This window comes from Microtus oregoni, unplaced genomic scaffold (assembly GCF_018167655.1).
Source record: "Microtus oregoni isolate MIOR12 unplaced genomic scaffold, Mior012 000038F_ref0000394, whole genome shotgun sequence".
Lineage (NCBI taxonomy): Eukaryota > Metazoa > Chordata > Mammalia > Rodentia > Cricetidae > Microtus > Microtus oregoni.
In genome coordinates, this window is record NW_024543097.1 from 4,000,219 (window position 1) to 4,028,006 (window position 27,788).

General features: G+C 42.5%; 1 protein-coding gene across 4 annotated transcripts in view; it reads right to left on the reverse strand.

Moving 5' to 3' along the window:
* Positions 1–19,249: 19,249 nt before the first annotated feature.
* Lancl1 (LanC like 1) overlaps positions 19,250–27,788 on the reverse strand; it is a 36,798-nt gene continuing 28,259 nt past the window's right edge. For all 4 annotated transcript variants that reach the window (XM_041631800.1, XM_041631799.1, XM_041631802.1 and 1 more), the window contains 3 exons: positions 24,027–24,203; positions 23,578–23,650; positions 19,250–22,871 (listed from right to left, as the gene is read on the reverse strand). In XM_041631800.1, the coding sequence (XP_041487734.1) occupies positions 22,795–22,871; positions 23,578–23,650; positions 24,027–24,203 (327 nt within the window). In that variant the 3' untranslated portion in view covers positions 19,250–22,794. The remainder of the gene's footprint in view (positions 22,872–23,577; positions 23,651–24,026; positions 24,204–27,788) is intronic.

The window sequence follows — 27,788 nt, forward strand, 5'->3', positions numbered from 1 at the left end:
TAACCCTCCACTGACCTATTCCAAATCTACACTCTGCCTGAGTTCCAGTCCTTAATTGTTCTGTCTCCTAGAAATGAATTCTTGAATTTTAGATGTTTCTTACCTCATAAAGAGAAATGACATCATGATAAATGCAGTGTGAGTTAAAAATATTCTAAATAAAGAATGCATTCACTCCATCTGACAGAGCTATATCATTACTTGACAACACAGGACACTATAGAATACGTGTGGTGTGCTCTGCTGACTGACAGCTGGATGCCCTCACAGCATTTCCCCATCACCAGGAGAGAGTATGGTGCAAGGAGTGGATCATTAGCTCAGGCAACGAGCCAGACTCAAAACATAAAACATGGTTTCTGCTGAATGGGTATCAATTGGACTACATGGTAAAGCCCCAAAGTCCTATGTAACAATGTCAAAACTCAAGGGTCATTGCCTGAGAAGAGGGAGTGTGTGGAAGATCTCCAAGAGTCCTGAGTGCTAACTAACATCCTTTCTGTAGATGTGGAGAGAACACTTACGTATTAAAGGTGCCATTGATAGAACTGTCCCCAAATTAGCATGGTCAAACTCTGCTGTTTGTGGCTAAAGAGTATCAACCCTGTTTTAGAGTCTGGAATGGTTTGTCTAGCAATTTCACTGAAACTTTTGTTGAACATTGTGCTCAGTTATGCAGGTTCGATGGACATTAATCTGTATAATTCTGAGTGGGGGCCCTTTATAAAATAATTGCAAATGTAAATCCAAAGGCAAAGAGAACACTTAGCAAATAAATCTTGAATGGAAAAGGAAGTAACAAGTGACTGGAGGCTTAGAGATTTAAATCCTTTCCTATCAGAATGGTTGACATAAACACGTTTTCCTTCATAACCTGGCTTCTCCTCACATAGGCAGACTATTCTATAGTTCCCAGCAACTTTCACCATTCAGTGGGGACCATAAAAGGGGGACAACTCTGAACCTCACGCTTCATAAATCTTTAATATAAATGTCTCTCTTTGAGTTCTTTAGAGAATTGAGATGCATACAGAACAATTCCAAGACCCAAGTGAATTATAATAATGGTGGTCACTAGATCACCCACTAGAAGCAGTTGCATGGAAGCAGGACGTTTCTCTTGATGATGATTGATTTCTTTTGAAATCTTATTCTGAAATGAAATTAGACTTTTAGAGAAACTGCAAAAAATATTTATTCAAAGTGTCTCTACTTTACCCGGCTTGCCATAACGTCATCACTTACCAATGTATATCACTGATGCTTAGAGATGAGCATGCTTACAACACTATTAATTATATTGCAGTCTTTATTTCAAATTTACCAGGTTTGGAGGACCTTTTCATCTCTAGTCTATTTGGGTTTTAGGATCTGACTCAGGATCCCAATTGTATTTTGTCATGATGCCCCTTAGTATCTTTCTGTTCCTGGCAGTCTCTGCATCTGCCTCTGACTTCAATGAGCTGGACACCTTGGGGGAACATGTAACAGTCTTTTGTATAGCGGTGTACTCACATGGTTATGGGAGGTGTGCTTTGAAAGCGCTGTTTTTCTCCCAGGTCATAGTCCCACATGGTTATCCATTTCTTTGCTACGTCTGCAGAAGCTGTTCCAGGCTGTCTCCTAGGTCACTGCAATGTGTTCTCACTAGTTTTTCTCCTTATGAGTGTTTCATTATATAAATTTTATAGCAACACAAGATGCTCCACGCTTGAATATTTCCTGTCTAGCCCCATTATGACATCCCCAAGAAGCCTGATAGCAGATCTTTCTAGTTAGTATGTTTTCTTTGTCCTTAAAATGCTGGGTCTTGCATGGATCATTTGTAGAAAGAGTTCACATGCATTGTTTGTGCATGATCAGTCAATTGTGGGTTCTTGTGCACCTTTTATAAGCTACAGTGAACACCCAAAGGGGAGGTGTGCACACAGCATCAAAGGCTAGGTGTGCTGGCCTACAGCAGCACATCTGATGGAGTTCCAAGGCAGCTGTTGCATAGCCAGTGACCCTGGACTCTATCCTTCAACTGCTGTGTAGCAGGTGACCCTGGACTCTATCCTTCAACTGCTGTGTAGCAGGTGACCCTGGACTCTATCCTTCAACTGCTGTGTAGCAGGTGACCCTGGACTCTGTCCTCCCTTCACTCCCACATACAGAGGTTACATCTGTCAGTGTGGCCTAGGCTGCCCTTCTTGCTCATCTTGACTGTCATTTTACTTGTTTTTATTTTCCCCGGCACATGGCACAACCTCCTAAGAGTCTTTCTGCGCTCATCTCTCCATTCTGGGCCCCATCCTTCACACAGATGCATAAACGATCCTGTCATTTGAAAGCAGAACTTCATTGCGTGCTCTTCTAAGGCTGACCCATAATAGTTTCTGTGAGTTTGGTCAGCTGTTCTACTAACCCATCACAGATAAATGACAGATAAATGGCTCCTCCCCTTAGTGTCCATGAACACGAGCTAGAGGATGTGCCAGAGTGGTTGTCTAGGTTCCACCCTGTGCTGCAGACACAGTTGGTTTGGGGTGGGAGTCTGATACAGAGTCCCCCCCCCCCCGCAGAAAACCCCAAGGAATGCTGAGGTTAGGGGCCAAGAAGATTTTGCACACGAGGTTTAAGAAAAAAAAAAACACCCTTTCACATTTGGGCCTTGGCACCTCTGGTATAGCTTCATCCTTTCGTCACACATGTTCTAACCTGCTCATATTTTTGCACAACTTCTGCAAATACAAGCCCCTCAGTCTCCTTGTCTCCCACTTTTAAGAAATAAAATGTTATAGATCACTTCCTTGTAGTAGGGAGCTGCCGGTTGCATTCTGCCACCCAGCTCCTGCCAAGGGCTAGCTTTACCCGAAATAACAACACACAAACAATATTCTTTTAAACACTGCCTGGCCCATTAGTTTCAGCCTCTTAACCCATTTCTAATAATCTATGTAGCACCACGAGGTGTGCTTACCAGGAAAGATTCAGCATGTCTGACCTGGTGGCTGGCTGCACCACCTCTGCCTCAGAGAGCAGAGCTATCACGTCTGCCTGGGAGAGGGGAGCATGGAGTCTCTGAGCTCACTTCCTCTTCCTCTCAGCATTCTGTTCTGTTTACTCCACCCACCCATGTTCTAACCAATAAAACAGGCCAAGGCAGTTTCTTTATTTTTTAACCAATGACCTTCCTCCATCACTTCCTGGCTCCCTTTGCCAGTCTTCCCTCTTCTTCCAGCCTCAGAAGGGAAGTCTGTATTCCAGAGGTGTCGTGTCTGTAATGAAAAATTCTACTTGGTGCAGAATGTAGCAACTTTCTAATTCAGGTCTCTCAGCAGCTCACCAATTCCATGGCCTTAGCTTTGATCTTTAGCTCCTACCCCTCCTGAAACTCCACAGCAGGCAGCACTTAACATTGGATGCTGAAAGAAACAACCTTCCCCAAGAAGAACACCAGCTCTTTACACGGAAGAAAGTGGTACGGGGTTTCCAGGAGCATGGCAGGATGTGGTACTATTACCCTGCAGATGGAAAGATGGTTTTAAAGAGAGAGTGGACAGAAGAAGCAAGCCCAGCGACATACAAACTCTTCGCGTACATAAACCAGGCAGTTCAAACCAGTGTCCTCCCCAGCCTGGAATGAGCTTTCACCCTCTAGCAGCATGGTGGCAGGCAAGGCAGAAATCCGGCAGCTCTCATGGGCTGCTGTCTGGTCCTTCAGTCCTCTTGTCTGTGTTGTTTATGTTGCTGTTAACCAATCACAGAAAGGACAATGGTCCAACCAATTTTGCTGTCAACAGCTACACATCCACCCTCACTCCTTTTAGCTATCCCGTTACCTGTAGAACAAGCATCCTAAATCAACCATTGGTGGTAGCTATGAAATAGAAGTGCTAGTCTATGAATATGCACATGGAAAATAATAACATATAGTGAAACATTTCCTTCAGCTGTTACAGGTAATGAATAGGGTTGTATTCTTAGTGCCCAAGACTTCATCACTGATAGAAATCATCTGCACATGTATACCACACTCCAGTTTATTTCAAGGTGCTGGAGAGATGGCTCAGAGCAGCACTTGCTGCTCCTGCCGAGGACCCAGGTTTGGTTTCACATGGCAGCTCACCACCATCTTTTACTCCAGTGCCAGGGCTTCCAATGCCCTTTTCTGGCATCCATGGGTACTGCAAACATGGTGCATACATATTTACCCCCCAATACACACATACACATAAAATAGAAAATATTTTTGAAACATTATTTCAAAATGACAATAGTTATAAAACACACTATTATATTTTGGTATTAGATAAGCAAGTAAGAGGCACATATACTTTATCACATTTGTCTGAAATTTCAACAAAGGTATTTTACATTTCTGCATGTTAAAGATGTTATGTGTTTGTCGAAAACAAAAGTCATGTGCACTTTATTTTGCAAGTTTAAAATATTGTTCCCAAAAGGGTCCGTGAAGTTCAATGTGCTCTGTAACACTAGAAAGGTGAAGACTCTCCTCTTAGAATACAAAGTTAAGGCAGAATTTACTCTGTAATATAAATTTGGGAGGAGAATTTTTTGGAAGAAATCAAAAACTATCCAAGCTGTATTTTATTTAAAGAGCTCATGAAATAACAAGGTGGCTAATGAACTGCATCAGAACATTTGCTTGTCCCGTTGTGTACAAACTGCAAAGGAAGCATGCTTTTGTTCTGTGGGCTACATGCTCCCCGTGTTGTAATGGTTAAATTAATTTCTAATGTGTCTCATCTCATTATGGATCTGTGCAACAGTCTCTTTCAATTTTAAATTGAGCTTCAGGGAAGATTAAATACTTAGGTATCCAAGTTTATATAAAATTTCTAGATCCATACAAATTAAACTTCCCCTGTCTAAATGACCCTAATCATTCTAATTTAACTAGATGAAGCTTATTTCCTTGTGGCAGTGCTTGTCATGTTCAATCCTAGCCGTGGAGATGGATGGCATGCCAAATGGGGAATCAGTATTCCAGATGTTGCCTTGCTGCTTCCCAGCAGTGTTATTAATAAAAGTCGGTCACTTCTAGTCTTCTTTTTAACCCTGTAACATGACTGAGCACAAACGGCAGTGGTGATGTAGAAGCACAGCAAATGTCTGCTCCAGAGGGAGATGAACTTTGGGAAAGTGCTGTGCACTGCGCACGGTGCACCAGGGACTCCTGGCTGCTGCACGGTGCACCAGGGACTCCTGGCTGCTCTGTGGGCCTCGCAGCCAGGTGAGACTGTGGCTGTGGAGAACTTAGGAGGGCATGAAGACTGGGTCAGATTTCTGAGTCTCTCTCTCTCTGTGTGTGTGTGTGTGTGTGTGTGTGTGTGTGTGTGTGCATGTGTGTGTGCGTGCGTGTGTGTGTAAATTTCCTCTCAATTGAAAAAAGTTAGGCTTCCCTTTTACTTTGTGTTCTTTTCTTTTTTAACTTAAGATTGTGGAGAGGCTTTTGAATCTCTAAACATAAAGGATATTATTCTAGAGCAGTAGTTCTCAACCTTCCTAATGCTGCGGCCCTTTAATATAGTTCCTCACGTTGTGGTGACCCCAACCATAAAATGATTTTGTTGCTATTTCATAACTGTAATTCTGCTACTGTTATGAATCATAATGTATCTTGTTTTCTGATGGTCGTAGGCGACCCCTGTGAAAGGATCATCTGACCCCAAAAGGGTCATGATGCACAGGTTGAAAACCACTGCTCTAGAAAAAGAACATTAAAAAAATTGGTAAAGTAATATTGTGGCCTCCAGAAAATTGTCTAAGAAGCTGGGCAAATGTTTTAGTGTATAAAATGTTTTGCTATGTAAGCATGACATGTAACTAGAGGTTTCTCTCCCACCTGCCAGTATCCAAATAAACACTCAAAGGCTTATCTTCATTATAAAAGTTGGCTGATGGCTCAGGCTTATTATTAACTAGCTCTGACTTTTAAATAACTCATTTCTATTATTTTATATTTTACCATGCAGCTCGTGGCTTCTTACCTACATCTTGCTTCTCCAGCAGCTGCTGGCAATTTCTTTGACTCCACTTTCTTTCTCCCTGTATTCAGTTTGAATCTCCTGCCTAGCTATATTCTTCCCTTCCAATGGTCAAAGCAGCTTCTTTATTAACCAATGGCAATAAAGCATATTCACGGCATACAGCATGGCGTCCCACACCAACTCCTCTTTACTGTTTAATCAAAAAGGAAGGTTTTAACTTTAACATAGTAAAATTACATATAACAAAAACGGTTATCAAGCAAGAATTACAGTTATGATATTTGGCAAAATTAAAGAAAATACTCTATCATTTATCCTATCTTTGTAAGTTTAAAGTTTTATATATAATTTATCTTTTATCATGACTAAAGCAAACAATTATAATTATCTAGTCTCCAACTCCAGCAAAGGCCTCAGAAGAATATACTATTATCTAAGTAAACAGGAAGTGCATTGTAAGAAACTTCCAAAACTCTAGAAATAACAGAGATACCTGGCTGCCTGGATAGTCCCCCAAAGTTCTGTATCATTGGGGCATCCATATTCAGCCTACAGGCCTAGAGTATCTTGCAGACTTCTCAGTGAAGCAGGAAATTTGGAGGACTGTTCCACCTATTTTGGCAAAATTCTTCAACTGCTTTGTACTGTGTTCTGTAGAATGTCTGGCAGACTCTTTCATGAAGCAGGAATGCTGAAGGATTGTCTCACCTTGTTTGGGCAAGTTCAGCTGTCATTTTCCTGTGGCTCCTGCATGTACAGTTTATAGAGCATATTGTCAAGCAGTCCAGGCAAGAGCAGTTTCTTGCCCAAAAAGTAGTTTTGCTACAATGAAAGCAAACTCCATAAGGAGCTTCTTTGCTCATTATCCTCTTGAAATAATTAGTGTTGCCAGGAGCAGATGTGTCTCACTGTAGAGAAAAGTCTAAGTTCTTAAAACATTTTAAAATGTTATATTCTTTATGTCTTTGAAGTGTTTGAAGATTACTTATCTATTTGAAATATATCTCTGCATATCTAGAAAACCTAACATGACTATAAGTTTGACTATCATAAATGACTATTAATTTGTATTTCTTAAGTATATGTTACATTCTAAATGAACTGCATAAACATAATACCTTAAACAAGAGCAGAAATATATGTATATATATAAAATAATACTAATAAAATTTACCTTACATTTGTATCAATAAACCAAAATCCATACCAATGTAAAGTATTTTGAGATTAACCTGTTTTTTTTGGATTAGATTCAATAATCTACCTTTTTTTCATCATTTCTATATCAAATTTCCCCTTTTTCTTTAGAAAGGGATTGACTATGACCATTAACCATTCAAAACAAACCTCGTTTAAATGAAAACAAACATTTACAAACAATATTTTGGGAATGTGTAGTTTTCTATATTACTTCCTGCTGATTGGGGGTTCTGGTAATCTTATAAAGATCCTTATAAGGAGAAAATTTAGAATTATGGTTAAATCTTGGCTGCAGCAGTCTGTGAGGCCACATCATCTCAGTCAGTTGCCTTCAAGGATCACCTGGGCCATCCCTCCTATCGAGACCTCTGAGGGGGTCTTACTTGATCAAACCATATTAACCTAGGAGGAGTCTACTGCTCCTCATCTTCTGTGGAAACGAAAGAAGAGTTTTCTAAAGCAACAGATCCTTAGACCCAAAGTTTGAAGTCAAGATTCCTTTATGTTGATTTAACTTAGCAATCCCCACAATCAAATATCTCTCTGTAGTTAGCTCATTAGCAGTCAAAAATTCAAAGAAAACACAATAGTATACATAATCCAGACTCTGTGTATTTTCCATTTTTATGTGGCTATTTATACTTTCTTTACTTTGTTTTCTTTAAAGCCCTCACCTTATTATCTTTAAACTACTCTTTCAACCTATGACTATCTCTATCCCTTCTCCTTTTTCTCTCTCAAGCCTATGCGCATTTAAAAAAAAGATCTATCTATCTATCTATCTATCTATCTATCTATCTATCTATCTATCACGTATACAACATTCTGCTTCCATGGATGCCCACATGCCAAAAGAGGGCACCAGAGCTCATTACACATGGCTGTGAGTCACCATGTGGTTGCTGGGAATTGAACTCAGGACCTCTGGAAGAGCAGCCAGTGCTCTTAACCACTGGGCCATCTCTCAGATTGAGAGGTGTTTTTTTTTTTTTTCCCTCAATCTGTCTTTACTGCATATCTGTAATCATTTTTTGATCACTGTTTTAAACTGGTAAGTGGGTGTGGCTAGGACCTAAGCAGATGCTTTGGCTGTTTGTTATGCCTGTTTGGCTTTCTAACATGGCAGAGGTAGCAACAAGGGTCACACTTACGCCCCCAGGGCATCGGCAGCATGCAGTTGGCCCACAAACTTCTTTTTTTGTCCGTATGAGTAAAGGGTAAAAGCTACCCTGTGGCTGATTAGCCTCTCGGTACCGAGGCCTGTGTAAGACTGTGGAAACCACCACACAGCTTACTTAGTTCATGGTGGCTGGTGGCCGGCTGCAACCTGCAGGCAGTTGTTGGGAGACATATCTCTGTGTTGCCACTGGCATGAGACTGTGAGACTAGGAAGCCCAGGGTGGCTCCGTTTTTGTGCATTTAGAATCTTTTGAAAATGTTTTCAAGTTTTATGTGGATCCATGCCAGACATTAGGTGCTATTTGTAACTGAAGATTTCTCTCCTGACCACCAGTTTCCGAACAAACACTCTTGATTATAAAAGTTTGGCCAATGGCTCAGGCTTATTACTAACTAGTTATTACTTTTAAGCTAAAAGTAATATTTCTATTATTTTATATTTTACCACGAGGCTTGTGGCTTCTTACCTCATATCGTGCTTCTCTAGCAGTTGCTGGAAATTCCCTGGACTCCATCTTCCTTCTCCCTGTATTCAATTTGGCTTTCCCATCTAGCTCTATTCTGTCCTGCCATAGGTCAAAGCAGCTTCTTTAACCAATGGTAATAAAACATATTCACAGCCTACAGAAGGGCATCCCACATCAATGACAACCTGACTTCAAATCCCCAAAACTCCATAAAAAGGTAGATGTGATGGTCCACTCCTGTAACCCCAATTCAAGGGCATGGAGGCAGAAGAATCATTCTTGGTTTAGCTAAACGTGAGTGCTAGGTCCAGTGAGAGACCATCTCAAAGGAGAATAAGGTGGGGGATGACAGAGGAAGATTCCGGATTCAACCTCAGGCTGTGTGTACTCTTCCTCTCTGTCTGTCTGTCTGCCCCCCCCCCCAAATTAATAGCTTCCCCCGGCATCATAGCTCACATCCTTAGCTTTTCACTTTCTTCATCAGTCATGACTTGTATGGACTCTGGTTAAACACCTGACATCGAGTGAAACCACTTCGAACTTTTAAGTGGCAGACATTAGTACCAAAACTGTATTTATTATAGTCAATCCTGCAGTGTTTCCAACATGCCTAATTATGTAGATTTTCAGACCATGCCACTTCCTCAAATCAAAATGAAATAAAATGCTATTCTTGGTGCAAGTAATTTCCCTCCCACTGTCTCCCTTGGTTTGTCAAGTTCATTAACAAAATTAATTAACGAACTGAGTTCTACTGACATCTGGTGGACAAAACCTGGTTTGTGGCTTTATGATTAGCTCAGGGACAAAGCTCCATCAAGTGAAATAGAAAATAGAGCTAAGCCAAGCATGTGACTCGAATTAGTACATACTAAGTGTTCGAGCTCTTCCCAAGTCCCCTCTTTTAGCTGCAAGGCTGCGCTTCAGCTTAGTGCTTTAGCCTTGCTTTCTGTGCCTTCCCTGCCTTAGTGTCTGTGCAACTGACCTGCTCCAGGGACAGCAGGGTCTCCTCTGCAAGAAGGCTGGTTCATCTGATGAGGACACTCATATGCAGAGGTCTTTCAGGAAGGATTCGGTCCTCGTGGGACCTCTTGGCTGCACAATGTAGTGCTGTCCTCATCAGGAAGTCTTCGTGAAGGAAACCGCAAAGATGTAATGTCTGGCATTTAAGCTATTTTTTTCATGGGCTTAAAGGAATAGATGGAAGTTCTAAAATACAATAACAGCAGATGCAGCATACTAGCTTTTATATTAACTTTTCATTGTTGCTTGGGATATTTCTTTTTTTAAAGGAGACCCCTGCCATAGTTTTGTTTTTATTTTTGTTTTTTTTCTCCTTCACAGTCTAGGTTCTGATGAAACGCTCAATCCCAACTTGGGGCTGGCTGGGCCATCGTTGCGGAACCTCATTAAAGAAAATACGGTGTGGAGAGATGTATCCGTGGGCAAGAGCACTTGCTAAGCAAGTCTGAGGATCTGCATTAGAATCCCCAGCATCAAGCATAGCTGTGAATGTTTGTGACCCCAGCATGGGGAACAGAGACAGGCAGATTCTGGGAGCCTGTCAACCAGCTACCTCATCCAAACAAGGTAAGTTTCAGGTTTAGTGCGATGCTGTCTCAGGCAGAGAGTATGGTAGAAAGCAATAGATGAAAACACACTATGTTTTCTTCTGGCTTCTACATATTTGTACACTTACACACACATGTGTACCCCCTTCCACAGACTCCATCAAAATGAGAAGTTCTATATTTTATGTAAGATCCTTCTATTTCTTAGAAATACTTGGATAGTGATGAGTTCTAAAAAAGAAACACAAGCTATTTGCTAAATGCATTAAATTAGTTTCAGAAACTGATAGATGTAAAATTTTCTTTAAAATATAACATAAAATTAAAGCGTACTCTGCATACAGTTGGCTTTATTTGTGATGATGTGATAGTTTATGATTGCTTAGTGATCCTACAATAGAGCTAATACAGAACCAAGCCAAGAAGAGTTGGGTGAACATGCAATCAAGGGAAGATCTGGTGGCAGGGAAGAGGGGGTGTGCTTTTCCTTTTTATTTCTTCTCTGATCTACTAATTCAGAAGTATGTTAATTTTTATGTATTTTGAATTTTCCAGCTTCCCTCCTGGCATTAATCTTTACTTTCATTTCATTGTGGCTGGTAAGAGCTCACATTTTCAGGGTGAGCTTTGTACCTAGCACGTGGAGAATATCCTGGAGAAACTCAAGTGTGTCAACACTGGAGTAGGTAGTCTCTTTCTAGTTCGCTGAGGTGTGTACGGTACTGTTAGAATTCTCTGCTTTTTCATCCTTATAAAATCCCTCTGAGTACTACTTCTGCAGCATCGAATAAATTTGATTCTGATGTTTTAATTTGATCTTGTCTTCATTAAAAGTGGGACACTGAAACCTATCATTATATTTCATCTGTTTCTTTCTCCATTCTTGCAGTGTTTGCTTCATAGATTTGGTCACGTTGGATGCATATTTATATTCATATCACTGGGGAGTTGATCATTTTACCACTATATTGTCTTTTGTTGACCCATTTTGACATAGTCAATGTTGGGTGATATTGTAAACGTGAATGTAGTGGAATTTCAATTGTATTTTAATAAATAAAGACTGCCTAAAGATCTCAAAGTAAAATGGTTCCACTGGTCAGCCTTACAGACCAGGTTATGGTAACACACACCTTTAATCCCAGTAGCCACACTAGTTGCCATAGAAATCGGCCTTAATTGCCTTAATACCTGTAGTGCACGCCTTTGATCCCAGCCCTACAGAGAGGAATATAAGACAGGGCAAGACAGCTCTCACACACAGTCTCATTCTGGGATTCCTGGAGGCCAGGTTCGCCATTTCAGACTGAGGTTGAGGTAAGAGCTTGTGGCTGACTGTTGTGCTTTTCACATCTTTAGGTTGAACCTCCATTTCTCTCTCTGAGTTTTTATTAATCATGCTTCACACAGACACTCCTTAAAATTACCATTTAGAGCTGGGTGTGGAGGTGCACGCCTTTAACTGCAGCATTCAGGAGGCAGAGACAGGTGGATTTCTGTGAGTTCAAAACTATCCGGGTTTACAGAGAGAGTTCCACATCAGCTAGGGCTACACAGAGAAACCCTGTCTTAAAAAATCAAAAAGAAAAAAAAAGAAAAATAATAACCATTTACATAGAATCTCTTCTTTCTCATTTTTTGGGGGGCTGTCTACGTGTGCCCTTAAACCTAAAATGAATCTTTCATAGCCAGCACACCATTGGATCTTGCTTTATTTTGAAAAGCTCTGTTCAGCAATGCTATGTCTTTTGGTTGCGATGTTAAATCCCCACACATCTAGGAGCCATTCTCGTGTAGACTGGCTCTGCCTTTCTGTTCACTGGGTCTGTCCCCTGCTGCTTTTCTCTCAGTGTCTCTTTTCATGCCTTACTGACTGGGATAGTGATCCGATTTCTTATTTTCTCGTGTGTGTCTTCTGTAGGTGTCTATGTTTTTCAGTAGTACGATTATCTAAAGCACTTTATTGCTGTTATAATTGTGTAAGCCTGTAACAACTTAATGTCAATTTCCTAGAAATATTCTGGACATTTACTTTGCCCACATTTTTATTACCAGAAACCACACCCCTTTATATTATGTATCAGCGTTCTATATTTAATTTTTATGTCAGAATTAGAATCACTCCTAGGTCACCTTATTCTTGTCTCCATATTTATCCCTTTCTGTAGTTTTCTGTGCACAAACACTTCTTGACTGGGAGGAACTTTCGCCTCCCATTGCTTCGCCTTGCTTAGCACGTTGGATCATCCCAGTGGCGGGCAAGGTTGCTGCAGAGAGTGACGTCCCTTGTGAGTGAAAACCCACTTTTGCTATTTTCAGAAGTCTCGCCTATGCTTTTGATGACTTACTTGTTCATAACATGTCTCAGGACAGTTTGGTTTGTGTCCAGGCTGGATGTCAGTTTTCTTTCTCAGTGTTGGGCATTTGAAGCCATTTTTCTTTAACTATGTTTTCTTCTCCCCTGTATTGTTCACAAGTTCCCATAGTGACTTTCCTGAAAGTAACACACACGACCTTTGAGCCATCCTCTCTCCTTCACTCATTACAATTATTTTCTCTTGGACTGGAGGGTTTTTATTTTTATTTCAACTCAATGATTCTTCCACTTTATTGAACCCTTTCACTGGTTTTCTGTCTCTTTTAGTCAGTGTGGCTTTTATTCCCAAATCGTCTGGCTCTTCTTCCTAGTCTTTGCCTGTTTGCTAGCACCCTCTTTTTTTCTATCTGTTCTATTGTCTGCAGAAGCAGGTAATCCCCATCGCTTATTCTTTGGGGTTGCTCTACGGATACACTTTGCTTTTAGGCTTCTCATGTAACTCATAACTCTGGGTTAGGACTGAAGCATTTGAAGCAGTGGTAGTGAAAGACACAGAGAGATGGAGAGAGGGAGGATGGGGCAAAGTTCAGTAAGGTTAAAGCGGAGATGAGTAGCCACTTCTGGTTTGCCCAGCACAGTCAACAGCTATGATATATTTTTAATTAATTAATTAGTTAATTAATTTTACACCCCTGCTGCAGTTTCCCCTCCCTCCTCTTCTCCTGGTTCCTTCCTGGATACCCCCTCTGTTCCCACCTCCCACCCCAATCCACTCTTCCTCTGCTTCTGTTTAGGGAGGACAGGTCTCTCATGAGTATCAACAAAACATGGCATATCAAGTTGCAGTAAGACTTAGCATCTCTCCATGTATTAAGGCTGGGCAAGGCGACCCAGTATGCGGAGTAGGGTCTGAAAAGCCAGTAAGGGTCGGAGATAGCCCGTTCCCACTGTAAGGAGTCTGACAGAGGACCAAACTACACAACTAAAGCATATATGCAGTGTCTATCTAGGTCAGTCCCCTGCAGGCTCCCTGGTTGTCGGTTCAGTCTCTGTGAGTCCCTGTGAGTCCAGGTTAGTTGATTCTGTGAGTTTTATTGGGGTGTCCTTGAACCTTCTGCCTCCTATAATCCTTTCTTCCCCTCTTCTGCAGGATCCCCCAAACTCTGCCTGAAGTTTGGTTGTGGGTCTGCATTTGTTTCCATCAGTGGCCAGAGAAACCTCTCTGACAGCGATTAGGCTAGGCACCAATCTGGTCACAGGAGAAAGCCAGTTAAGGCTATATATCCGCTATTGCTAGGCTGGCAAGATGACTCAGCTGTTAAAGGCTAGGCTCACAATCAAAAATATGTATTTTTAAGTGACTGGAAGAGTATGAATTTATCAATACAAGATAGTGGCTAAAGAGACAGAAACGCCAGTTGCCCTGTGATTATCACACACGGCATACTTGAATTATAATAAAGCATAGATGTTGCTCATTATATAGTAAGAAGAAAGCATCTACTTTCATCCCAGTGCTTGCAAGTGGGTTTTCTACATGGAATACGCTCAGTGTTAAACCCAGCTAGATACTAAGGGGAGGGCTGTGAACCGTTGGCTTAGGGGAACAAAACTTCTCTGTGACTTAATTTCTCAATTAGACATGCCTGCCAGGTTCCTTTTTCAGGAATTTGTAGTATCTTGCTCCCTCTGGTGTCTGTCTTCTGCATTGTTACATGGTTTTGTTCCTGTTTTTACTGTTTTGGAACAATATCTCACACAATGCTGAGTTGGTCTTGGATTTGTTACATACCCGGGCCTAACCTTACCTCCTGGTTCTCTACCATCTAAGTGCTGGGGCTATAGGTGTAAGCCACCATGCACAGATGTGTGGTGTGTTCTTGGGTTCTACAATAGCAATCTGTCCCATTTACCCTTTTTCTAAGGTAAGCCAGCTTCCTGCCTGTGCTGTCTTGGGGCAAACAGCAGAACAGCAGCTTCTCAGGAAATCCTCCTGAGGCTGGGGTGTCACCCACACAGTCCATGTTCCTGTTCCGTCCTGAGGAGCATTTTTATTTACCTGGTTCACTCCACCTTCTAGACTCTGGAATTCTCAGAAACTGTACTAGGAAATCTGATTTTCTGCAAGTGAACAAGGGATGGAATTGTCATTTTACCACCGTACATCACCAGTATGTCAAATTCAGTTTTTGTTTCTTCAGAGTGAGGTTGGATATTTATTTAGTAGGTTATGGAAGAAAAGGGAAAAGGGGGAGGGAGAGAGAAGGGGGATGAGAAGAAAGAGGCAGAGTGAGAGAGAAAGGAGAGAAAAACAGAGAGAAACAAAGGGAGAAAGAGGGGTGGAGGAGCCATGGCAGCAGCTACCTCTTTGGGAGAGAGATGGAAAGGGAAGGACTCAGACTGGAAGCAGAAGGAAGATGTGCCTGCCTAGGTGGACAGGGGAGGGAGTGGGCGAGGCTCATCTCTTAAAGGGACAGGACAGACCATTACAGTGGTCACCATGAACTTATCCTTGCTGGTGATCTGAGGTGGCCACCATGAACTTGTCCTTGCCGGTTGGTGTCTGAGGTGGCCACCATGAACTTGTCCTTGCTGGTGTCTGAGGTGGCTACCAAGAACTTGTCCTTGCTGGTGTCTGAGGCGGTCACCATGAACTTGACAAATTCAGTTTTAACTCAGCTGATGAAGGCTTATAAAAATGAAAACCAAACATGCTGAGCAATCACTATTAGTAGTGTGATCCACTGGTTGTGAGTCATCCCCAACAGTTCTTACAGCCAAACGTCCAGAAAACATGCTCACATTGACTGAAGTAAGAGATAGTGATAATCATATTCATTTGTATCAGGCTTTTAATTTAGGAGAAAATAAAGCATGGCCACTTCCCTACTGCCCATTTCTAATGAGGTTTCCAAGTCTCCTAGATTCGATTGTTTTAGGTTCTTATTCAGCCCTGGATGGATGGCATCTGAAACCACACAAGCCCACACCCCTTTATAAAGTTCTGACACTGAGTCAGATGGCAGGCGGCCAGCAGCACTTGTATCTGACATTTACTACTTAGAACACTGAGACAGGCTTTGGAAGAAGAAAGTGACTGATCTGTGTTTAATAGTGTTTTTAAGGATGGTGTATTCTGGCTCCTTATACACTGAATGAAGGGCAGAGGACTCTAAGTTGTCCCCATGAGCTCCTGATTCCAGATGACGCGTGTTAACCCTTTGCTCTGGGCATCTTTTTGTGATACTTTAATCAAACAAAAAAAAATTCTTGACGTTCCCATCTAAATGGAATGTTTTCTCCAAATCTGTTGCTTTCACCTGCCGCAAACACCACTACAAAATATGCTGGTCACAAGACCATATCCTCCACCTTCCATCCTACATGTCCATGACAGAAACTCCTGCTGGCTCACGCTCTTCACGTGTGGTCAGTTCTTTTTATTTATTTTTGTTAGTTTTTTGAGACAGGGTTTCTCTGTTAACAATCCTGGCTGTCCTGGAACTTGCTTTGCAGCCCAGGCTGGCCCCGAACTCACAGAAATGCATCTGCCCCTGCCTCCCGAGTGCTGGGATTAAAGGTGTCTGCCACCATCACCTGGCTGCGGTCAATTCTTGAAAACCACCAGCCCACTTCTGACTCATTTTTCTCCACTTGAGATCCATGACAGATGACTGAACTCATTTAGGAGCACCTGACAGTGATCCCTACACAATTTGCGTGCACAGTGGACTGAGCAAAGCCGGGACTGTTTTCACAACCAGTTTTCTTGACTTGCACACCCCTCTCACTTCATTTCTGCTCACTATAGGTTCCTCCCAGTTCCATTTCACACTGAGATCACTTGCTCATAGATAATCGACTGCAGAAGAAGTCTTCTGCAAGCAGCTGTCACCCCAGTCCTCATGGGATGCTACGGCTGGTGCATGCTAGCAGTGGCCTTCACATTTCCAAGTCTGGTAGTAACCTGTGCCATGAGCCAGTTACTAAAAGGCATGGAAGTGTGGCGATATCTTGTTTGCACTCTAACAAAGTTTTCTGGAAGATCAGAGGGCAGAACTAGGCACTAGTTAACCATAGAGGTCTGGAGGTCTGCACAGACAGAAAGGAAGTGATATGGCTGGGTGGAGAGAGAAATATAAGGCAGGTTGGCCCTATATGGCTGAGTTAGCAAGGAAAGAGTTGGCTGTGGCTTGCTCCTTTATCTTTCGGCATTTGTCCTGACTTCTAGTTCTGGGTTTTTATTCATAGGACCAATTAGAACTCGTGCAACAGTTACGGACTTCTAAAGTATGTGCATCTGGAATTTAACCTTATTTAAATATTTTTACTGAGAGTGTCATGTGCACAATCTATTTTGATCATATTCACAAACTACGGGCTGATCCCTCTACCTTCCTCCCTCTGCTGTTGTTTTTTCTAACAGCCCAACTCGAGCTGCCCATAGCTGCATGGGTGTGGCACCACTCTTCGAGAAGGCTCTCTGCAGCAGTCATCTCATACTGGGATGCTGACTTATTTATCATGTGCAAAATCTAAGATATTAACAATGACAATTCTGGGGGTTTCCTAGAATTTGACTAAATGGAGGATTTGGAGCAGTAAGTAGCTTTGTCTTCAGATTTCTTTCCACCCGCCCATCACCAGGGCTGTCCAAATGTACTAACGGCAGATGCATCTGGGCTGTGTGTCTTCTCCCCACAAAGGCACGTGACTTCAGTATTTCCATAAATACAGTGAATCCACAGAGCATACGAGAGCCAGACTTACGTCAGGCTTCATGAAGCAACGAAGAGAACAGTTGGCACCAGGGCAAATATCAGAACATTTTGCAATTGCTTGGCTAATCACTGTTCTTCAGTGTAGAGTTGCCAGAACAGGGGCTGTTCTGTGTATGTAGAACCTACCTTACATACATGCAAGCGATCAAGAAAACCCACTGCTCAGAGCACGATGGCACAGGCATGCCTGCAGCACCCAACCTGGCAGGACTAACAGTGCAAAATGTCCCCGTGAGAGTGCACGTGAAACTGCTGAACGCCAGTTCCCGAGGAAAGAGCCCGTGCTAGCCATACGCTTACAGCGAGCCCCTATCAGCTCTTTTAGATCAAATACTTCCCTTCATTCCCAGGTCCACCAGAGAAATTAGGCAATTTTGATAGTACTTTACAAACTGATTCATAAGGAGTTCTCCTCTTCCCCCCATAACCATTAAATGCCGCACAAAGGCTTTCTTCAACATTTATTTGTGGAGTGACAGACCATTAGCTGCAGACTTAATGTCACCATGGTTGCAATTTGCATGTTGATGGAGAGTTAATGTAATGCGGAGATGTGAAATGAAGCTGGCTGGCTATGCCAAGTGGCCCTGCTAAGATCCATTTCTCTATCCTCATTAGTCCACGTTTTGGCTTCCTGTTTGTGCTTTCTCTCATTACTAACGAAACTGTAAAATATGTCCCCGAGGATGCATCTCACAGGCTCCTGGAAAACTGTTTATCAGTTCACAGAATGGAACTGTGAAGCCAGTGTATTCTCTCTCCATTGCAAGAAAGCCAGTGTCCTGCTTCAGCCGACCACAGCTCTGGCCGGGAGAGTGTGTGGATGCAAAAGAGAATGAAGTAAATGTCTCCAGGGACATTTACAGGCTAAGTTTACACGGATCCACAGGGGGGATTATTGTGGGAAAAGAAAAAGTGATATAAATTACCATTTTCTAATGATCAGAGAGTATGGGAGGGCCAAAGGATCTTTAAAACATACGAACAAACAAGTTATAGGTAAGTGGAAAGGGTCAAATTACTTTTATTATTTTTAATACAATGATAATTGTATATTTTTACTTTCTAGGGAGAGGTAAACAGAGAAGAGGGTCACTATGGAATCTGGTGACCTCTGGAGGCTCTGTCCCTCCATGCCTCACTGCCAGCATCTACAGACCAGACACCACCACGCACACCTTCATTTCACTTGAAGGAGAGGAAAATGATCACGCCTATCCCTGGTGTTGAGTTACTCAGCCAACAGCGGGGAGAGATGGCGGTCATGTTAGCATCTGTAGCTCAGATGTGAAAACACATGTTTCATGAGAACGCTGGCAAAAGTCTGACATGCTAGTTTGCTGTGTCAGGAGAAATGGCAGTCTCCCAGGTGACTGGGCAGATCTTTCCCACGATTAGGCCTCATTCATTGACATCAATTCACAGCTCCCTACAACTGTGAGCAGGGAGAATCCCCAGAGCAGGGCTGTTAGTCACTGACTACAGTAGACTCAGAGAAGCACAGGAGGGGAATGCACGGCTCATTTCAGAACCTAGGAGTCTTCCTAACTGTATCACGATCAGATGCGATAACATTTTCTTTGTATAAACGCGTTACTAGGAAGGGGTGAACCATCAAGTAAAGACAGGACAAATCCCGGGGAGTGAGCAAGTTTATACAAAAAAAGAAAAGTCACTACTTACCCTTACAGTGAAATAATTTTCATGTTCAAACGGAAGTAAAGAACAGCAGGCGATCCTCAGGCCTAGTAACATTTTATTGAAGGTCAGTCAGTCAATACAGATATGATCCCAGCCCTTCCCAGTAAGTGGCAATGTAACCTTGGGGTGAACCCTGAATGTCCCCAAGACTGATTCCAGCTTACTGGATGTAAACAGGTCTCCTACAGCCCAGTGGTACAGAGGACTCAGAAACTTGCTCTGACATGTTTCAGGGAAGCAGAAACGGAATTGGATGCAGTAATATTTCATTTGGATTTTAATAAATAAAGCTTGCCTAAACATCAGAACGCAAAGCAGCCACATTAGTCAGTCACACAGTTCAGGCAGTGGTGGTGCACGCCTTTAACCCCAGCACTAGAGAGGAATATAAGGCGGGGTGAGACAGGAACTCTCTCTTTCAGCCTGAAGATTTCATACAGGTAAGAGCTCTCTAGTGGCTTTGCTGCTTTGCTTTCCTGGTCTTCAGGCTGAACCCCAATTTTTGTCCCCGGGTTATTATTATTCGTGCTAGAACTGGAGTTCAGAATGAGTAAGTAGGGACTACACCTATTTCTAGGAGCCTAAAAAGATTGTAAATCAATGTTCCCACTCACACTGTTTATTTCAGAACTAGGCGGGAAAAGGCAACAGCAAACACAAACTGACCCGAGGACACAGGAGCAGAAGGCTGCAGTTCAATCACTCGTGGAAATGGAAAGGAGAAAAAAATATCCTTAGGCCCCCCCTTTAGCTAACTCTAGCTTCATGGAGACTTCTGATATCAAGCGGATGTGACGTGACTCATGAAAAAGGAACCGGATGAATCTAAGCAGACAGACAGACAGATGGGATGAGAGGAAGGCCTGGCAGGACTACGGAACCAGTCAGTCAGGCTGCCATGGTGAAAAGCTAAGCCCAGAAGTGTACAATGGAAGAAACACATGGGCGAACAGGCTCTGGATGGAGATTAGCAATGCCACCGGGTTCTCGGGAACTAACCTCTGTAAGGTTTTTAAACATCTCTTACAGTCTCTTCCTCAGAGGGGTGGTGTTGCTTGGGGCTTTGTACTGTGTCTGAGTTAAAAAGCCCCAGAAAACTCCTGTAGCTCTTATGTACAAGAGCAGCACAGATACTCTGCTATAGTGAAGGTGGGAAGCTGAATTGCTCACGTTGATGGGTCTGTGAATGGATGGCAATATGCAGAAGACAGCTCAGACAGTAACAACGCTGTTACTCAAGACACTTCCTACTTGGAGTTTTCTCTGGGGCTGCATTCATCAGGATGCCTGGGAAGCACTGTGATCCAGTCTCTACTGACCAAAACATTGGTTCTTTTTGTTTTAATAAGTAACCACAGTAGCTTAAAGTACAGGCAGATTATAATATACCACGTAACGAAACAAAGTGGGCTTTCTCCTCTAAAGCCTGCTGGATGGGTGCGCTCTGCTGCCGATGGCTCTTCCTTACAAACACCGACACCACCAGGCAGTCTGCACACAGCTTCCACAGCACTTCACAGGGTGACGTCACACAAGCCCTGATGGACAGGGGCCACAGAAGAAGCAGTCCAACCCTAGGAATTGAGAACTGAGCTGCTCTTTGAATACTACTGTAGGTAGCCTTTAAAGGGACAGAAAATTTCTCATATTAGCTATTTTGGTATCAACCGGAAAATAACAGATATTCCTCATAGCAACCAGCACACTCCGTGGGGATTTGATTCACATTAAATATTCTCAGACCCTGTAGTATTAAAGCCGGCAAACATTCCAGGTTAGTTACAAAGGGCCTGGGCTATGAGGAGGGAAGGAGGAGCCAAGGAGTCTGAAAGCATTTGTTCTGAGTTTGAAGCGCCAAGGAGTCTTCATGGACTCCATGGTCTCAGACTCTGACGGGCTATTGCACTTGGGACATGCAAGACTCGTGTGTTCCAAGCATGGAGGCTGTAGCATCAGAAGCTTCCTAAGAACAAGCATGCTTGTCCAAAGTTCTGTTCTCTTAGAAGCTCTTGGTCATAGCATCTCCCTTCCCACCTTCTTCGTAAGCATAAGCAGAAAAGACCAACGTTCAGACCAATTGACAGAAGGGGTGACAGTTGGCTCTCGGGCACAGTCAGTGAGTAAGGAGAACGTAAGCCAAACTTCTAAAGGAGTTGAAGGTCAGGCTGGAAACCTGTCTGAGCAAATGCACACAGAAAATCTTTTTCCAATCTCATATGAACACTGAAGGACAAACTCTTTTAAACAAAACATTTCCAGATATTAGCAGAAAACAAGGAACTGTTGTGGTGAATTAGCTTTCAGGTCAGGACACACATCAGAATCACTTTTAAGTTTTGGTAACATTGCTACAATACAGTGTATTTCTAGTTCAGACAGGAAACTAGAAGATTAAAAAAATGTCATAGACATAGTTCCAAGTCTAATCTGCAATTCTTAAGTTTTTCTTCCAGAAGCATATGTTATATTTTTGTCTTTTTTAATAATCAACCATTTGGAGAAAACCAAGTTATAAAACTACTCTCTGTAGGAAAAAAAAAATATTCAACAGAAGAGATAGAAGGCAATGTTCATCAATGGCCATTTACATCCAACCCCTATCTACCTGCACCGAGTGTGTGTGTGTGTGCACGTGTGTGTGAGCACGTGTGTGTGTGCACCTGTGTGCTGGGACAGATCCTAGCGCTTCTTGTGCGCTAAGAAAGTGTCTACCACTCAGCTATACACTAGACCTCTCTCTTCTCTGCTTTGAAACATGGGCCCACTAAGCCACTCAGGTTGGCCGTTACTTGTAATCCTCCTGCCGCAGTCTCCTCAGTAGATGGGATAGCATGCTACCAGGCATGGTTTACTGAGTTTTTAGAAAACATTTTAAGGAACGGTGCTGTGGGAACTCCTTTATGGGCACACTTTGGGCGTGGTCTCATGTACTATAAATGCAGACAAAAAGCGTGCATGACCCTTTATTCTGCTGGATTCGGCTGTAGTTTCCAGCACACACAGAGAACTGTGGATCGCTCCCTTCCTCTGAGTTTTTCCTCAAATAAATAAACCTTTGTTATACGCCGTTCACGGCTCTTGTAGAACTCTTCTGTATGCCAACAGAGCACTGGTGCATAGTTACATTCATAAAATTAAATAAGAGTAAGGCTTCCTCCAATACATGTATATCACAATAAAATACTATACTTGTCAATCATCCTTCCTTTTGGAAGAAAATTAAGATGGCTTTTACTTTTTTTTTTTTTTTTTGGTTTTTCAAGACAGGGTTTTTCTGTGTAGCTTTGGAGCCTGTCTTGGAACTCGCTCTGTAGACTAGGCTGGTCTTGAAGAGATCTGCCTGCCTCTGCCTCCTGAGTGCTAGGATTAAAGGTGTGTGCCACCACCGCCCGGCTTCACTTATACTTTTAAATAAAAGTAAATAAAAAAAGGAAGGCGCTGAAATGCTGAAGACAAATTATGGAAATAAAAACCCAACTACATCAAGTACACAGTTTCATTCTGCTCTTCAGAAGCAACAGAAACACTTAGCCCAGGCTGGAAGACACACAGGGGTCATGCTGCAGGGGACACACTTTCCCTTCAGAGTTCAAATGCAGGGAACTTAGCCTTGCTGGGGACTAGTAGGTCAGCCAAGAAATAGATTGTTCCAGCCATCCCTAGAAGACGAGAAAAAGGCACAAGTTATTACACCAAATGGCTTCATTTTATAAAGTGACTTTATTTTTTTCTGTTTTAGTATCAACATTATGCTAAGGCATGCAGTGCATGTCTACATCAAAGACCCCTAGAGGGTCTTAGAACAGACAGAATGGAGGCAGACAAATTCAAGCCATTTGGCCATGTGGGAGTTCCTTCACCACAGCACTGTGGCCACTGCCCTCTCTGAGGCTCTGCATCCATGACTTAGCATAGACCTCCTGGCCTCATAAATGGTGGTCAACATTACAGCTATGAATATTAAAGTCTGAGGTGGCATGCCTGCTAATTAATTAATAATTTTTGACACAGGGTTTCAAAATGGCTAAATGGCAGATGATGACCTTGAATTGCTGATCTTCCTGCCTCTACTGTCTCCATCCCGAGTGCTGGGATTGTAGCTGAGACTATAGGTGTGTGCCAACATGCCCCATCTATGCAGTGTGGAGGAGGAATTCAGGCTTCACAGAAACTAAGCAAACGCTCTAACAGGTTAGCTACATACCAGCCTTGCTAACTGATCTGACCTATCAGGAAATAAGAAAGTATATGTTTAACAATAAACTGTAAAGACCAGTTTGTTGCCTCAACTGGAATTCAAACACATTATCACCGAGTAGAGTAGCAGTTGATGATATAAGAAGGTAAGGTATGTGTGAAAAATACCTTCGAAGAGGGAGAAGGGGGTATCCGGTGTCCTGCATCCGTGTTCTCCATAATCTAAGCACCACTCAGCAAACTGAAAATGAGATGAAGTTCAATAACTGCAGTGATATCCTCAGAAACCTTGGAAACTCGTGAAAATTCTGGGTTACTTTGACAAATTCCAAAACTACCAAGTCAGAGATGAGGGGTTGATTTTGAGAAACCGGTGATTTGAAGGCAGGTGCATAGCTTGGGAGGAATTCAGCAGCAGGGAGAGCCACTGCTGTCGATGGTAACAATGAGCAAAATGCCTCCTCGTCTTTCCCCCACAGACGTCCCAGCAGAATCTGCCCTTTACAGGAATGTGAACATAGCCAAATCCTTCCTGAAAACCTTTCTTAAAGAACATGTGTGTTACCTCTAAGCTCATGGACATAATATAAAGGAACTGACTCAGTCTCGACCCTTACCTTACAGGCCCTGTACAGGAACTTCACATCTTGTGTGAGGTTGAAGAGAGCCAGGAAGGCATATGCATTCCCTGCAGCACCATGGCACAGCCCATAGCCCTTCTTCAGCAGTCCGTACTGCCAGACCACATCAGCACACCGGTAGGCATCACAGAGGTACTGCTCCTCTTTGAACACCTGCAGAGTCAAGGGACACACATCAGTCCCATCATCTGGGGCAGAAAGGAAAACCCTCCAGGTAGCCCTTTCTTTCTTTCTTTCTTTCTTTCTTTCTTTCTTTCTTTCTTTCTTTCTTTTATGCTTGGGAGGTAGGTTCTGGTTTCTTTTTATTTTATTAATTATTTATTAAAGATTTCTGCCTTCTCCCCGCCACCGCCTCCCATTTCCCTCCCCCTCCCTCGTCAGCCCAAAGAGCAATCAGGGTTCCCTGTCCTGTGGGAAGTCCAAGGACCACCCACCTCCATCCAGGTCTAGTAAGGTGAGCATCCAAACTGCCTAGGCTCCCACAAAGCCAATTCATGCAGTAGGATCAAAAACCCATTGCCATTGTTCTTGAACAATTTCTTGAATTTTGCATACAAATGGACAAAAATAGAAAACACTATCCTGAGTGAGGTAAGCCAGACCCAAAAAGAGGAACATGGGATATTCTCACTCATATTTGGTTTCTAGCCATAAATAAAGGACATTGAGCCTATAATTCGTGATCCTAGAGAAGCTAAATAAGAAGGAGAACCCAAAGAAAAACATATAGGCATCCTCCTGAATATTAACCTTCATCAGGCGATGAAAGGAGACAGAGACAGAGACCCACATTGGAGCACCGGACAGAAATCTCAAGGTCCAAATCAGGAGCAGAAGGAGAGGGAGCACGAGCAAGGAACTCAGGACCACGAGGGGTGCACCCACACACTGAGACAATGGGGATGTTCTATCGGGAACTCACCAAGGCCAGCTGGCCCGGGTCTGAAAAAGCATGGGATAAAACCGGACTCGCTGAACATAACAGGTAGCCCTTTCTGAAGGAACAGCAAGGCGGGAAACCAAAGGAGGTGAGGCAACAAGAAAACAGGAATGCAGTGACAGAAGGTGTGGTACTGCCAGAGACAAATTCTTTTTTTTTTTTTTTCCAGGCTTCATAAGTATTTTTAATTGATTTAAATTTCTTAGGAACTTGGCAATTAAAATATTTCTTTGCTTTCAATATCTTATCGAATACAGGCTTAATTGGTAACAATAGATTCATTCCCTAGATACATCAGCTTAATGGTTTAGAAACAACTCCATACATATGTGAAGTACATATATATAATTTGTATATGTGTATTATATTTTAACTTTCTAGTTAAAATAAATAGAATAGAAATTGTCCTATTTTAACTTTACAGTTTATCTATGAAATATAATATCTGAAATGTAAGGAGGTACATCTGTCTCTTTCTCCTCCCTCTCTCACATGTACAGCCACACAAAAGCAGACATTCCCACGGCAATAGCTTTAATGATATTAAAGAACCATATTACATCTCTTTTTTTTTTTCAAGGACAGGTGATACTATAAACAGCTCCCAGTAAGAAACTCAACCCCAGGCATGTTAAAAGTTCAAAATTCCAAGTAGCAGTTAAAGACTACCACTACCAGTTTAAACTATGAGCTACTATGCAACATATCTTTCCCCGACAAGATAGTATTCAGAGACACATTCTTAATGTTGACTGGTATCACAGCGAGGTTTCTGTCACTTGAGGCGAGCCTAGGCACACCTGGGAAGAGGAACTGTCCTGATCAGATGGCCCATGGGCATGTCTGTAGGGTGCTTCCTGGACTGCTGACTGGTGTGGATGGCCCAGCCCACTGTGGGTGGTACCATCCTGGCAGGTAGTCTTGGCTTGTATAGAGAGCAGGCTGAGCCAGCTAGGGGAGGGGAAATAGTAAACAGTATTTCTGCCTCCAGGTTTCTACCTTGGTTTCCCTTATGGTGGACTAACCTATAAGCCACACAAATCTTTCCCTGCTCAAGTTCCTTGTAGTCAGTGTTTTATCACAAAGACAAAAGAGCAAACTAACACAACTAGCTTGCTTTTAAACACACCTGGGTCTGATCTTGTGTGTGTGACTGACGCCGCAGCTGTACTCAGCTGGCCACTTGTTCTCATCACCAGTCCCTCTCCAAAGAACGCACGGCAGCTGCTGAGGGACGTGACACCCTCCACCATTGTGTGTGTGTTATATGAGTGCGTGTGTGAGTGTGTGTGTTATATGAGTGCATGTGTGTGTGTTATATGAGTGCATGTGTGTGTGTGTTATATGAGTGTGTGTGTGTGTTATATGAGTGCATGTGTGTGTGTGTTATATGAGTGCATGTGTGTGTGTTATACGAGTGCATGTGTGTGTTATACGAGTGCATGTGTGTGTGTTATATGAGTGTGTGTGTTATATGAGTGTGTGTGTGTTATATGAGTGCATGTGTGTGTTATGAGTGCTTGTGTGTGTGTTATATGAGTGTGTGTGTGTGTTATGAGTGCTTGTGTGTTATATGAGTGTGTGTGTTATATGAGTGCATGTGTGTGTGTTATATGAGTGCGTGTGTGTGTTATATGAGTGCGTGTGTGTGTGTGTTATATGAGTGCATGTGTGTGTGTTATATGAGTGCATGTGTGTGTTATATGAGTGCATGTGTGTGCGTGTTATATGAGTGTGTGTGTGTTATATGAGTGTGTGTTATATGAATGCATGTGTGTGTGTTATATGAGTGCATGTGTGTGTGTTATATGAGTGCGTGTGTGTGTTATATGAGTACATGTGTGTGTGTTATATGAGTGCATGTGTGTGTGTTATATATGAGTGCATGTGTGTGTTATATGAGTGCATGTGTGTGTGTGTTATATGAGTGCATGTGTGTGTGTTATATGAGTGTGTGTGTTATATGAGTGTGTGTTATATGAGTGCATGTGTGTGTGTTATATGAGTGCATGTGTGTGTGTTATATGAGTGCATGTGTGTGTTATATGATTGCATGTGTGTGTGTTATATGAGTGCATGTGTGTGTGTGTTATATGAGTGTGTGTTATATGAGTGTGTGTGTTATATGAGTGTGTGTGTGTTATGAGTGCATGTGTGTGTTATATGAGTGTGTGTGTTATATGAGTGTATGTGTGTGTTATATGAGTGCGTGTGTGTGTTATATGAGTGTGTGTGTTATATGAGTGTGTGTGTTATATGAGTGTGTGTGTGTTATGAGTGCATGTGTGTGTTATATGAGTGTGTGTGTGTGTTATATGAGTGCATGTGTGTGTTATATGAGTGTGTGTGTTATATGAGTGCATGTGTGTGTTATATGAGTGCATGTGTGTGTGTTATATGAGTGTGTGTGTGTGTGTGTTATATGAGTGTGTGTGTGTTATGAGTGCGTGTGTGTTATGAGTGCGTGTGTTATATGAGTGTGTGTGTTATATGAGTGCGTGTGTGTGTTATGAGTGTGTGTGTGTTATATGAGTGTGTGTGTGTTATATGAGTGCGTGTGTGTGTGTTATATGAGTGCGTGTGTGTGTGTGTTATATGAGTGCGTGTGTGTGTGTTATATGAGTGCATGTGTGTGTGTTATATGAGTGCGTGTGTGTGTGTGTGTTATATGAGTGCGTGCGTGTGTGTGTGTGTGTTATATGAGTGTGTGTGTGTGTGTGTTATATGAGTGTCTGTGTGGGAACCGATGAAGGCCAAAGGTCAACGTCAGGTGTTTTCTCTAATTGCTCCCCACCTTA